The sequence below is a fragment of the Phodopus roborovskii genome, unplaced genomic scaffold (assembly GCF_943737965.1).
Source record: "Phodopus roborovskii unplaced genomic scaffold, PHOROB, whole genome shotgun sequence".
NCBI lineage: Eukaryota > Metazoa > Chordata > Mammalia > Rodentia > Cricetidae > Phodopus > Phodopus roborovskii.
Window position 1 is genome coordinate 6746769 of NW_026126625.1, and position 14790 is coordinate 6761558.

General features: G+C 45.4%; 1 protein-coding gene across 3 annotated transcripts in view; it reads left to right on the top strand.

The window, feature by feature from the left end:
- Znf592 (zinc finger protein 592) overlaps window positions 1–11646 on the top strand; it is a 49076-nt gene extending 37430 nt beyond the window's left edge. For all 3 annotated transcript variants that reach the window (XM_051206578.1, XM_051206576.1, XM_051206577.1), the window contains 6 exons: window positions 3883–4059; window positions 4336–4495; window positions 4574–4861; window positions 5067–5179; window positions 6003–6138; window positions 7846–11646. In XM_051206578.1, the coding sequence (XP_051062535.1) occupies window positions 3883–4059; window positions 4336–4495; window positions 4574–4861; window positions 5067–5179; window positions 6003–6138; window positions 7846–8367 (1396 nt within the window). In that variant the 3' untranslated portion in view covers window positions 8368–11646. The remainder of the gene's footprint in view (window positions 1–3882; window positions 4060–4335; window positions 4496–4573; window positions 4862–5066; window positions 5180–6002; window positions 6139–7845) is intronic.
- Window positions 11647–14790: the final 3144 nt, after the last annotated feature.

Consider the following 14790-nt stretch of genomic DNA (forward strand, 5'->3'; position numbering starts at 1 on the left):
AGCTCACAACTACCTGTAACTCCAGGAGATCTGATTCCCTCTTCTGGCCTCTAGACATCGAACTCACATGCATATATTCATATATAGACACATACCTAACATTAAAAATAAATTCCTTTTTCTAGAGCAAAACAAAATAAAAGCTCCCAGTACCTTCTAAACTTTTAAGTTTATGCAGCTAATTCTAAGATCAAATCCAATCTAATAATAATTCATTCAACACCAAAATGTTTAGGGGAATGTGTCTTTTTCTTTCATCTTTTTTTGAGACGAGGTCTTATATGGCTCTGGCTGGTACTTTCTATGCAGACCAGGCTGGCCTTGAATTCAAAGAGATCTTCCTCTGCCTCCCACGTGCTGGGACTGAGGCATGTGCAGCCATACCCACCATCGTGATACTTATATTCTAATCTTTTCTCTCCTAAATTGTAGGGCTTGAGCCCAAGGCTTCAAGTGCTAGGCAAGTGATCTACCACAGAGATGCTTTCTCCGTCTCTGTCTTTGAGTCTTTAGTTCTAGACATTCCCAATTGCACAGGTTGGCTCACAGCTTCACACTTCACGTTCTTCCTGCCTTCGGTTTCTTAGTATTAAGAACCTGGGAATGCACTATCATACCTGGTAAACTTTATTTTAATTAAATATTTATTTTACTTCTTTAAGAATAAAAAGATAAAATGTGTTAAAAGCAATTAAATTGTCAAGCCTTTTTTATGAGGAATGCTATATGAAACATTGTTCTGAGGAGAGTGACATTAAAATGTTCAAAGGACTAGTATTGAACTCAGAAGACACATGTCAATAAAGGGTTTAATCACAGCACTTGGGAGGCAGAGGCCAACCTGGTCTACAGAGGGAGTTCTGGGACAGCAAGGACTGTTACACAGAGAAATCCTGTCTTGGGGGGGCAAGTGTGTTTAGGGGAGTACTTAATTTCCTCAACTATTACTTTTTACAAAAAGAATTATTTTTATTTATGTTTATGCATGTGTGTTTATGCATGCCAGAGATGTGCAGATGCCAGAAGAGAACATGAGTCCCTTGGGGCTGGAGTTACAGGTGGTTGGGAGCTGCCTTGGGTCCTGATGTGGTGCTAGGAACTGACTGAACTTGAGACCTGGAAAAGCAGCAAGTGCTCTTGACCACTGAGCCATCTCTTGACCCCCTTTATCATTTATTGATTTATTTATTGTGGTGTTTGATTGGTTAGTTTTTTTGAGAAAGGGTCACTCTGTGTAGCTCTGGCTGTCCTGGAACTCACTTTGTAGACCAGGCCTGGAACTCAGAGATTCACCTGTCTCTGCATCCAGAGTGCTGGTATTAAAGGCGTGTGCTACTATGCCCAGCAGTTTTTGTTTATTTTGAAACAGGGTTTCCCTATGTAGCTGAAATTGGACTGTAACTCACAATGTAACCCAAGCTGGCTTCAGATTCATGGCAATCTGCCTGCCTTGGTCTCCTCTGTGCTGGGATTGCAGGAGTGAGCCACACACCTCCTGCTTCCTTTCTTTTGAAAGGTGTAACTAGGAATACCAAATCCACATTCTGTGGTTAGTTTTTTGAGGCACTGGCCGACTGTTTTCCAAAGCTGGTGTACCACTTTGAATTCCTACCAGCAGGGTATGAAGTGTTTAATTTTTTGTCTTTGCCAACATTTGTTACTGAGTTCCTTGTTAGATGTGTGAATTGTAGTATTTCTTCCCATTCTGGTGCTAATGCTGTTTACTAAAAAGGTAACTGCTCCATTTTACTGAATGTTACTACAGAGTTTTACAATGTTAGTTTATATTTTGTATTCTTTCTGCTTTTCTTTTTTAGGACTATGCTAAAAAAGCTTATATGAGATATGTATGTATGTATGTATATATGTATATGTGTGTGTGTTATATAATTTGTATGCATTTTCTGTAAAGTATATGTATATATATATATGTTTTAGGAAACTAAAGTTTTGATTACTCTTATTCTTTTGATAATTTCATATGTGGATATAATGTATTTTGGCTAATTCCCACTTTTCTCCCATTTCTATCAACCTCTATCCTCCATCCCTACCAGTCTCTTTTCCAGAGTCATATGACTTAGTATTTAGTTTAACCAGGGTCATCTGTGTGAGCATTGAACTGGAACTATCCATTGATCCTGGTGGAATCACCAATACCCAACTGAAAGCAATGACTTCCCCTGTCCCCTGAATTTCTCAATAGGAAATAGTTTAGCAGCGAGTGATATGTGCCCTCTTCCCCCAATCTCTATTCCCTCCACCTATAGAGGAGCCCATTTTTTTTTTTTTTTTTTTTTTTTTTTTTTTTTTTATCTTTTTCTTTTGGGTTTTGAGATAGGGTTTTCTTGTATAGCCCTGACTGTACTGGAACTTACTCTGTAGACCAGGCTGGCCTCAAACTCAAAGAGATCCGCTTGCCTCTGTTTCTGCCTTGCTGATATTAAAAGTGTACATACACTACTACCACTGGCCTGAGGAGCTCATTCTTATGCCTTGATGCTATGAATTCCTGATGGCGGTGGCTGTGTCTTGTTCAGAAGATGGCATTTTAAACCCTTTTCCTATCTTTTGACTCTTAGATTCTCTTTTTAAATTTAGTTTTACTATTTTTGAAATTAATTTTATTTATTATAGGTGTTTGTCTATGAACAACATGTGCATACCTAGTATCCACAGAGACCAGAAGAGGGGGCCAGAGCCTCTGGAACCAGAGTTACAGATGGTTTTTAGTCACTATGTGGGTGTAAGGAATCAAACCCAGTCCTCTGGAAGAGCAGCCAGTGCTTCTAACTGTTGAGCCAGCTCTCTAGCTGTCTCATCGTCTTTCTGCCCTCTTAGCCATAAATGTTTTAGAGTTTTAAAACTTAATCTACCCTCTTTAAATAATTTGGAATGTGGCCAATGATGTATAAGAAAACATGATTACACTATTTAAACAATATATTGGTTTTTTATTGCTGATAATGAACAACATTAAATATTATACACTTATTTCTTTTAAAATTTTACATGTTTCACAGCATATAATTATAAAATTGTCTTCCTTCTTTTTAAAAATGTGGTTATGGGATGGAAGCACTTCTGTGTGCCAGAAGTTGATTTTACTTTGTGTATGTGTGCATTCATGATGTGTGTGTGTGGGTGTGTGTGTTGGTTTGTTTGTGTAGGCCTGTGGACAACTTATGAAAGTCAGTAGTTTCCTCCCATTTGGATTCTGAGACTTGCTATGCCTAACCATCTTGCTGGCCTGGAACTGAATTTGTATTGTAATTTCATTCATTTAAAAATGTAACAACCACATTATATTGCAGCTACAGGACAGTTCCACTTGCAGCGATCCCAGCATGGAGTTGCCCTGGAGTACTTCCTGTTCTCTTGGGGCTGATTGTTTGAGCAGTGATCCCTGCAATGGGCATCATATTCCTATCTGCAGGGAGCCATCCCTAACTTGTTAGTGGTAGTACTTGGGAAGGCAAAGGCTTTCTACAACTTCCCTTTGACGTTTATTTCCCTGGGACTTCTGCAGTTGTCACACTTACAATCGATAGCATTTGAGTCAGTACTGAACCATTCTCCTTCCTCTCCATTCCTATCAGCTTCTCTCAGGAGGGCTCCAGATTTTTGGTTTGCAGGATGGCCAGTTTGGGGAAGACTTAGGATTGGCTTTCCTTCTCTAACAGACATGATCTTAGGCTCAAGTAGTCCTGTGCATTTACTTTGTGCAGATAGCAGCAAGTACAGTATTCAGATGTATGTGCAGAGGCGGTAGCCTGTGAGCTGGGATGAAGGAGGAGGACCCCGAGGTGGCTCTCCTCTTGCCTTCCATCCCTCTTCCTGCAGCACCTCTGGGTCTAACACTCCTCCACCTTTGTTGTCCAGGTGCATCCACTGTGGTGTCATTCACCTGACTTTGGCCTTGCTGAAAAGCCACATCCAGGAACGACACTGCCAGGTTTTCCACAAATGTGCATTCTGCCCCATGGCCTTCAAGACTGCCAGTAGTACGATGGACCACAGTAACACCCAGCACCCCACCCAGCCTCACAAACCCTCCCAGTGAGTGCAGCTGCAGGACCAGTAGGTCCTGTGGGGCAGAGAGGGTGGCCTGGATGCTGTAAGGGTGGCGTAAGGATGGGCTGGGGAGCCGAGGCTATGGAGAGATTTGTGGAGTCTCCTGAGAACATCCCAAGACAGGAAAAGATGTATACTGGCTCAGGCTAGTGTGTCCCCAAACTTCACCCTGGTTCAGAGAGAGCGGAGACGGGAGAGGGGCTGTTTGACCCTGCCATCAGAGCCCTGGTTACCTTACACCTCCGGGGCTTGTTTTGTCAGGCTAATTTATAAGTGCTCCTGTGAAATGGTCTTCAATAAGAAGAGGCACATTCAACAGCATTTTTACCAGAATGTCAGCAAGACACAGGCGGGTGTCTTCAAGTGCCCTGAATGCCCACTCCTATTTCTGCAGAAGCCAGAATTAATGCAGCATGTCAAGGTGAGGTGCCTAGGGGAGAAGTTTCAGGCAAGGATGTGCCTCAGGCCAGGGTGTGACTCTGCATCTTTACATCCTCAGAATACCCATGGTGTTCCCCGGAACGTGGATGAACTGTCCAGTCTCCAGTCTTCAGCAGACACGTCCTCTAGCCGTCCTGGTTCTCGAGCTCCTACTGAGCCCCCAGTAACAAGTGTGGCTGCTAGAGGCAGCTCCCTGACTGCTGGTCGTTGGGGCCGGCAGGAAGCCCACCGCAGGGCTGAAGCCAGACCCCGGATGAGGAGCACTGGTTGGACCTGCCAGGAGTGCCAGGAATGGGTTCCTGATCGAGAGAGCTATGTGTCACACATGAAAAAGAGCCATGGGCGGGTGAGTGTAGCCACGTGCCACATCGTAGCACTGGTATTGTTGGGTCTCTGTCCTGTGAAGCAAGCATTCTCTAATGTGGCTAACCTCTGCAAGTTCCTGGTAGTTTGGGCAGGGGCTATCCTCTCTCTGGTCCTATCACTAAAAGGAAAGACACACCCAGAATTTAGGATTCTGATGCTTTGGGACTTGTCTCTTCTTCCCTCAGACACTGAAGCGGTACCCGTGCCGGCAGTGTGAACAGTCCTTCCACACCCCCAGCAGCCTGCGCAAACACATACGCAATAACCATGACACAGTAAAGAAGGTCTACACTTGTGGGTGAGTCTTGAGGGGGAGGGGAAAAGTCCTGATCCAAAGGCTTTGCCTGTGGCCCCACTGGGGCTCTTCTGTGCTGTGAGTCAGTGGGGCCACAGATGAGCAAGACACAAATGAGTTCCTAGTAGGGAAACACCAACTAAACCAGAAACCAGGCAAGTACAATGAAACATTTATCTAAATTACTCTGTTATTAATAAAAACTCAGGCGTCAGCTATTGGAGTAAAAACCAAATAGATCAAGAAAGCAGCAGAGGAACAAACAGCTCTACTGTCTCTCTATGATTCCTAGATTGAAAAGGCCCGCACATCTTTCTGAGCCCCTCCCTATCCCTTACCGTGCCTCCCTGTCATATCCTGGGTCTTCCAAAACCTCTATGGCTAATTCTGGTCAGCTAGTCATTGACTCTGTCCCCTGATTCAAGATTAACTTTATTAACAGTCTTGGAGTATCACAGTACAATCAAAATCCTGTAACGTCAGGAACCAGCATCCAAGGAAGGCCTTGCAGCTCTTGAGCCTTTCCTCTTTTACTCTTTTTAGCCCTGGATTTTTCTCAGTGGGGCATAATATTTGAGAGTAGAGATGGTGATGTGATAGACATGTTCTGACCTTTCTTACTTGCACTGGGCCTTCTGGATGGCATTGGGATGAGGGCTTAGTGTCAAGTATGCAAGCCTTCTGAATTGCTGTTATCTGCTCCCTTAGCCAACTCGCTGGTTTGATTAGCAAGTCTACCTGGTCATATAGCTTTCCTCACGTGTTTGTGAGGAACACAGGGAACCTGAGGTTTCTTTCCTCCACCTCCTCATCTGTGCTCTTGCAGGTACTGCACTGAGGATAGCCCCAGTTTTCCTCGGCCCTCCCTCCTGGAGAGCCACATCAGCCTTATGCATGGTATCAGAAACCCTGATTTGAGCCAGACGTCCAAAGTCAGACATCCAGGTGGACATTCCCCTCAGGTGAGTGTGGGGTCACTGCCTTGAACTGGCTTCTCAGTGAGACCTGGGACTGGAAAGTCTTCAGAGGGGGCTTCAGGGGCCCATTAGTAGTTGCGGTCATAGAGAAAGCAGAGTGACACCTAAATGTGGTCACTCTATTTCCTTGTGTCCCATTAAGGCACTGGGCATAATTAAGAGATAGGAACAAAGATCTATGGGAAAGCCTGCCCGTCAGATGTTTGTTGCTGTAACCTTACTTCCGTTCCCTTCAATAACTTATGAGGCAGGCAGGCAGGCAGGCAGGCAGAGCTACGTTGTCAGGGGAGGATCCTTACTTCACTGTTGCTCTAGCTATAGGAAGAGTCAGGTCTGGAACTCCCTCTGCCAGCCCCTTGCTTTCTTCCCTTACACTGGTTGCATGCTCCTTTTCCATTTCTGGTGAGCTTCTAGAGTAGCCTGATTGCCCCTCTACTGCAGATTCTTCCCACATCGTGGTATAGAGCAGGTGCTTTGAAGAAGTCTTAGAGCTGCCCGGAGGTCACGGGCTGTCTTGACACTTTCTTGTTTCTTCAGGGAATGATGCTAGCACACAAAGTAGGTGGACTATCAATTTCTTCCTATTCTTCTTTTGGTCAGTAACAATTCATGAGAATATACAGCCTCCCATACCTTAAGTGCATGCACATGCCCTTTGATTAACACAGCAGTTCTGCTTCTAGGAGAGACTTGGGCCTTAGGCATAAAGCAGTGTGTTCAGTGATGTCTGCTGCAGTGACAGCGATGGAATTTGGATATCTGCTAGAGGGAATTGTCAGCCCACAATGGATTAGTGTGCTGCCACTAGAAAAGAAGCTTCTGTGTTTGCTTACATGGAGGCAAACTCCACCATGTGTTATTAAGTACAAAATTGCAGGATGAAAGAAATGTGCATAGCATGCACATAATTGCATAGTTGTTTGTTGTTTTTTTTTTTTTTTTTGTTTGTTTGTTTGAAAAAAACATTCATGAGATCTGTCTTAGAGGAGCTATAAAATCCAGGACTCTTAGTTAGTTCTGTTGCTATGATAAAGATCAGGACCAAAAACAGTTTGGAGAGGAAAGACTTTATTGCAGCCCTTAGTTTTATAGTCCACCATGAAGGACAGTCAGGGCCAAAACTCAAGGCAGGAACATAGAGGCAGGAACAGAAGCAGAGACCATGGGGGAATGCTGCTTGCTGGCTTACTCTCTGTGGCTTGCTAAGCCTGCTTTTCTATGTAATCCAAATCCACCTGCACAGGGATGACACCGCCCACAGCAGGCTGGGATCTCCCATGTCAATCAGTCAAGAAGATGACTTCTATTAGGCCAGTCTGAAGGAGGCATTTTCTCACTGATGCTCCCTCTTCCCAGATGACCCTGGCTTGTGTCAAGCTGACAAAACTAAACAGTTATTAGCCAACAGTGCAGTTCCAGGGATCCCGATACCCTTTTCTGACCTTCTCAGGCACATGGTGCACATACATATATGCAAAACGCTCATGCATGAAAAAAGGTGAATAAATCTAATAGAAATTAAAAAGCAAAAACTGGAGCTGTCCCTAGAGCCCAGAGTGGAGGGAGGAAAGCGACCACCCCCCAAAAGCTGCCTTCTGACCTCAGCTTGAGTTCCATGTGCACTCTCCCCATGAGCAGTAAGTACACCTGAGGGCTCAGCCTCATGGCTGCTCACACTGTCTTTCCTTTCAGGTGAACCAACTGAAAAGACCAGTCAGCAGAATGGCAGATGCTCCGGGCACTAGCAATGGCGCGACTCTTTCCTCTACCAAAAGGCACAAGTCCCTATTTCAGTGTGCAAAGTGCAGCTTTGCCACAGACTCAGAGCCCGAGTTCCAGAGCCACATACCTCAGCACCAGGTGGACAGCTCTACAGCCCAGTGTCTCCTCTGTGGCTTGTGCTACACATCCGCCAGTTCCCTCAACCGCCACCTGTTCATAGTCCACAAAGTGAGAGACCAGGAGGATGGAGAGGAGGAGACTGTGGAAGTGAAATTGGAAGCCACTGACCCAGAGGCATGCTCTGGAGAGGAGGTGGCCATGCAGACGAGGGAGAATGGACTAGAAGAATGTGCCAGTGAGCCTTCCGTGGCTGACCTAGAGCCAAGGAGATCACTAGGCCTGACCCCGGAGGAAGACAGTGCTCAGGGCCCCCAGAATCCACCACAGGCCTCTCAGGACCAGAACAGCCATGCGCTATCTCCTCAGGTGTGACCAGAGGCTTTGTAGCCATCAGTCAGGCCGTGGCACCCTCCACCTGCTATGCAGGCTGTGAAAGAAAAAGCGCTGTCCCAGTGTGTGTGGCCACTGTGCTCGGGAGCAGTGTCTATCCTGAGCTGTAGATTCTGGATGTCTCCCAGCATCCAGAATCCCTCACAGCTCTGAATTTGCTTCTGTTATTTATGGCTTTATGCTGCTTCTTGGTACCCCAATTCTCATCCGTGTCCTTCCAGCCCCAGGTGGCTGAGGTAGTGCAGCCCTAATGCTGTCACTCAGTCCTCAGTGGCTGTGTTGTGGGCTCCCTACCTGCTGTGTTCTGTGGGGCCTCCTCAGAGCTCTATTTCCCTGCAGAGCCCAAGAAGGGGAATGAAGGATGCTAGCTGTTCCACTGGGACTCTGCCCAGCCTGGCTTGTTGAGGTCCCTTGCTCACCCTCTCCTTCCTATCTTCTCTCATTCTTTTCCCTGGAAACATCCTGAGGACTTCACGTGTCACCCTGGCTGATGTCTCTCTGGGTGGGAGAAATGTCAGCACACTCCTATTTGGAGCTGAGGAAAGCATGAAGTATGGCCAAGGCAGGCCGGTGCTGAGAGCCAGACCCTCTTTGAGAGCTGTGGGTGGGTCCCCCTGCTGCTGCTGTCCTGTAGTCCCTGACAGGTAGGGCGTGGCTTACACAGACATTGGCATGTTTGTATTCTTGCTCCTGTGCCCTTAGAGAGGCTGCTGCCTCAGGCAGGCCAGCCCCTCCTCTTCCTCTCAGCCACATTCTTATTGCTCAGACTATATTTCAATAAAAAAGAAAATCTTATCATGCAGGTAGGCTCTTGTATTCATGCTCAGGTGAGCTAGCCCTTCCCAGCTCCACCTGAGGCTCTCCCCACAGTGCTCTGACTGTCCCATCTGAAGGAAAACAGGGTCCTGCTGCCCATGGAGCTCTAGGCTCTGGAGCCTATGCCTGGGAAACCAGGGGGCCTGTATGCCTTGCTTCTCTTGAGACTTCTAAAAGAGGAGAGGGAGGGTGTCAGTACTGGTAAAGAGCCACTTCCAAGAACTCTGGCATATTGATATTCTCCAGGCATCTTTCCATTAAAGGGCTTTTCAGTCCAAAGAGCCTTCGTGAGGGGTCTGTGACTTTGTACAGCATTTGGAGACAGTTGCCATTGCCACAGCAAACCCAGACATGGTAGAGTTAGGGTTAGATGAGAGGTGGGCCTACCCAAGCATGAGGGACAGGGTGTGGGAAGGTGTTCTCTGACCCGAATGGCCTGGGGCTCGGCCTGGCAGAACCCTGTGCAGCACAGGGAAGGGGTGCTGGCTGAGTTCTTAGGCTTGGTCTTTCAAGGGAGGCATGGATATCTATTAGGAATCAAGTTGGATAAATATGCATGGACTTTTCACAATTGAAAACTTTTTTTGGTTGCTCTATCAAATGTCAAATTTGAAGTGAAAGGCTAATGGCAGTGGGAAAGTTAGTGCTTGCCTCAGATCCAGAGAGGCTCTGCTGTCTATACCATATGAATGAATGAATGAATGAGTGAATGAATGAATGAATGAATGAACGAACATTCTTCCTGGGAGGCCTCTGCCTCCCTGCTTCCCCAGCTGGCAGTGAGAAGAAGACAGCCCTATTGAGCAAGTCCCAAGCCAACCACTGTCCCTTTCCCAGTTCCAATCACATTTCTCTTCAGATCCTATCAATCTTTTACCTTATGCAGAGGGCTTTGAGCTGTGTAGCTGTATTTCTTCCCACTCAGAAGCCACAGAACAGAAGATGGAGAAACTAAGGGTGGAGTCCCTGTCCTCATGCCACATCTAGCCTCTTGGAGTGGGAGCACAGAAACTGCTCTGGAAAGCCTGAGCCATGGCCTGAGTTCTTCCCGCTCTTAACCAGCTCCTAACAGCTCTCCTTACATGCTTCTCCCCCTCAGCGTAGAACTAGGAATGCCCATCAGGCTCCTTCCAGGCTTTCATGAGGTCATGAGTGTGCAAGCACTTTCTAGTTTCTATAATAGCATGTGGATATGGGGATTCTGCGCTTCTGCACCTGGAGACAGAGCATTTCTCATCTGCTCACTTTTGGATGTGGGGTTATCAGTTAGGAATTGGCCTGCATGCCTATCCATTATTCAGTGATGATGAAGATAGCATTTCCAGCCCTGCTCATGGCCACCATCTTGTTAACTCTTAACAGAGATATTCATTTAATCCTCACAAGGATCTCAGTTATCCTTATTTTATAGAGAAGAAAACAGCCTTAGAGAGGTTGAATGACAGATTGTTGGGCCACCTGTGATGATGGTGCTGAGTCAAGCCTGTCCACCACTGTGCTACCTTAGTGACAGGGCTGCTCTGGCTGCTGCCAGGCTGTCAGCAGCGTGGAGCCATCCGAAGCCCACCCACCCTTCTACTCTCCAAAAAGGCAGGGTGCCCCAGTGTCAGGTCCTTCGTGGAGCCCACCAGTGCCTTGCCACCCCCAAGGAGGGCCCTGCATTTGCACGTGCGGTGTCCCTGCAGCGTTCTATTCTCACTGGGGTTTACTTTGCTATCTGAAGGCCCATCATCTCTGGAGCATTGTAGAAGAGGTTATCTAACTCTCCTGGGGAACACACAGTTCCTTCAGAGTCAGTATTTCCTGATTGCTTATGATGTCTTTTCAATGCACTATTGTTTGTCATCTGAGGACGCTTGCTGTAACAGGTATTTCACTGCTGCAGTGGATTCTCTCCTCATCAAGTTAGATAAGATTCTCTACTCTAGAAACTACCATCTCAACACACTGAGACTTGACAAATGACTAGTATTTATACTTTAACCGTTCGTTCTGTGTTTGTAAAATGATACGCCGGATTACCATGAACTAATTGTTGTAAAGAATTTGCCTCTTATGTAAACAGTCTGGATTTTAAAAACTTAATGGTTGTATTGTGTTCCCCTCCCCTTACCCCCCCCCCCACCCAATTCTACATTTTGCCTTGCCCCAGACTGAGGAACTTCTGTCCTGTTTGCCATTGTACATTCAGCACCAGGTAATTAAAAAAAAAATTGTTTGGAAGAAATAGATACATATACATTTGACAACAAAGCATTCAACAATACAAATGGATATACAATAAAAAGTAAACTTCCTGATGGAGGCGAGCCTCCAGTGCCCTCACCAGAGTTCCTCATTGTTATCTCTATCTTGTGTATCCTTTCAGAGCAATTCTATGCATTTATGAGTTATAAATATGTATATTTATATATCTATTTTTAATACAAACAGTAGCATTCTATATACCATGTTCTGAAGCTTGCTTTTTTTCCCCCTCTTACATAATGTTATAGAGGTTGTTCAGAACTTAGACGCTGGGTCAGTATAATTCTTTAAAAGCTTCAAACAATTTTTTGCATCCAATGGTACTATAAAAGATGTGTGGGTGAGTGAATGAATGTGTGCAGGAATGAATAAATCTGACTCAACTAATAATCTAGCCATAGAGTTCTTGGGCTAACCTAAACAAGATAGGATCTTCTAGACTCCAGAATATGTCCTTTGTCTTCTACAAGAGGTCCAGATGGCCATCTGCCTTCATCAACACACACAGCAGCTTAGGCAGTGAGCACAGGATGCCTTGGGCCATGACTCCAAATACATGTTTTTTTTTTTTTCCAGGTCCCAGTCTAAAATGCCTTTTTATTGGAAAATGATGGACCACTAATAGATAAAATGTAAAACACGTATTTGTTTGCTGTAAAAGTATTTATTTTATGTATGAGTGCTCCACCTGCATGTACACCGATATGCCAGAAGAGGGCGTCAGATTCCACTGTAGATGGTTGTGAGCCATCATGTGGTTGCTGGGAATTGAACACAGGACCACTGGAAGAGCAGCCAGTGCTCTTAACTGCTGAGCCATCTCTCCAGCCCAAAACATGTATTTATAATCCCACCTTAGCAAGTGCCGTCATCAGTTTTTGTATCACCTTCCAGCCCTTTGGTATATTCATACCGGAATTTATGGTATAATTGTAAATATGATCATAGCAGTTAATGTCCTAGAGTGTTGAGCATACTAGACAAGTGCTCTACCACTGAGCCACCTCCTAGGCTCTTTGTTTTGTTACAGGCGTGCACCACAACACAGGCTTTCTACTTTTTGGGTGGTGATCTCAAGAGCAGTGTGAGACAATGGAGAAAGCCAGTAACAAGAAATCAGAGAAGCTAGTTACTGATTCCTGTTTACAGCCATTCGGCCTCTGGTTCTCTCATATGCTGGATAATGAGATTGCTTTATGTCTTTGGGTATCTTGAACTTGGCTTGATTCTATCTTCTCATTCCACACATACTTATGCCCAAGTAGAGAAGACTCTCTCAAAGGCAAGAATTCTTAGTTTTCTCTTTTGCTTATTAATTTACTTTTTGGCTAAGATCTATGCAAAGTAGAAAAGAGCCTTCCCTGCAAGTAGTTAAAATTTTACTTGTGTATATAAACGTGTGTGCGCACACACATGCATTCTATCATTGAGCTACATATCCAGTACATCTGTTTATATTTCAGTTTGTATCAGGTTTTTGCTTTTATGTACTGAGTTCTTTTCTATTGCTTTTGCCTTTTGTTAGCCTTTGCCAGATTGGACTTTTCTGTCTATTGATAATTTTCAGGCACCTTCAAATCTTGTCATCTAGGCACTGTAGGGACCTAAATCCAGGTGAGTTCTTGAGCTAGTTCATTGTAGAGTGTATTGGCCTCCAAACATATTTTTATTAGGTTGGGAGTGATGATACACACCTGCATCTTGCTCTTGGGAGATGTATACAGGAGGATCATGAGTTCAAGGCTAGCCTAGGCTGCATAGTGAGTTTGAGACCAGCCTGAATACATGAGACTCTGTATCAAAAAAAAATTAAAAAAATGTATTTGTGTGCACAAACAGTTTCAGACTAGCCTGAAATTCACTATGTAGTCCAGGCTGGCCTCAAACTTATGAAGATATATCTGCCTCAGGTTCCCAGGTACCAAAATGATAGGCATGAGCCAGTACACCCAGTGGGGTTTGTTTTTTGTTTTGTTTTTATTTTTTTCTTTTTCTGAGACAGGGTTTCTCTGTGCAACAGTCCTGGCTGTCTTGAAATTTGTTTTGTAGATCAGGCTGGCCTCAAACTCACTGAGATCCATGGGCCTCTGCCTCCCAAGTGCCAAGATTAAAGGTGTGTGCCACAACAGCCCAGCTGGATTTTTTGTTGTTTTTCATTTTCAAATTTAAATTGTGTTTAATGCAAGACTACTACAAATCAATAATGTGTTATTGATTATATGGAAAGTTGAGCGCATAATATGATAGTCATTTATGTCAATTCCAGCTAAGAGGAGCCTCATCATACTGAGTGATTAAGTGACCACAGACAGTGAAAGGAAGTTGTAGAAGGGCCAGGCCTGATGATACTGGCCAGTAATGAGGACGGGGCTAGAAATTGTGGTAGTGCTGGGTGTGAGCTCAGTGGCAGAGTATTTGCCTAGTGTGCTTATGTTCTGGGTTTAATCCCAGCATTGGTGTAGGGGGGCGAAAGGGAGTAGGAGGTAGGTGGAGCCGGTGGTGGCTTGATTTGTTAGTGGCATTCCTTGCGTGGGCAGGGATGGTAGCAGTTGTTACTGAGAGGCATTCGAAGTTTTAAAAGAATGAGAAGTTGCAGATCTATAGGAAAGGGAGGGCTGAACCACAGGAAGCCTGGGTAGTACAGGCCTGAAATCCTGGCTAGTTGATGCACCGAGGGAAGGATCACCCAGTTCTGGACCAGCATGGGTAACAGAGAAGAGTGAGAAGGAGAAGGCCCTATCTCAAAATGAAAAGCTAAGAATGGGCTGGGGTAGAGCTTAGTGGTAAAGCACTTGCCTGGCATTGCCAAGGCCAGAGTTCAATCCTCAGGATCAGGTGAGGAATAGAGGAAAGGACTGGACTGCCCTAAAAGAGGCCAATGCTGCGAGGCTGGCTTTCTGGGCTTTCTGGGCCTGACTAACTGTACCCTGTGACCTCTGGAAGGTGCCTGGACTTGTAGCAGTCTGGCATGCGATCAGAGTGTGTGGGATGGAGAGAATACCTAGCTGGGTAGCCCTAATTTGGGGACCCAAATTCCTGTTCCAATCAAACTAGAATCAGAGAGCCTTCTTGTTGCCTGTGATCCTTTAACTGGTGCTCACTTAGTCCAACATAGCTGTGGCTACATCTCCAGTCCCAGACTGGCTAGCTCTTGACAGAAGGGAGGACCTGGAGGCTCCACCCTCTTGGAAGAGAGGTACAGCTGCTAAATTGAATGCTTCCTAAGCTCTTGGAGGGAGATCAGACAAGCATTCAAGAGTACTATGACATTGAAATCCCAGCCGCTCAGAGGCTGAGGCAGGAAAATTGAAGTTCAAGGCCTGCCAGGCCAAGAATGAGTTC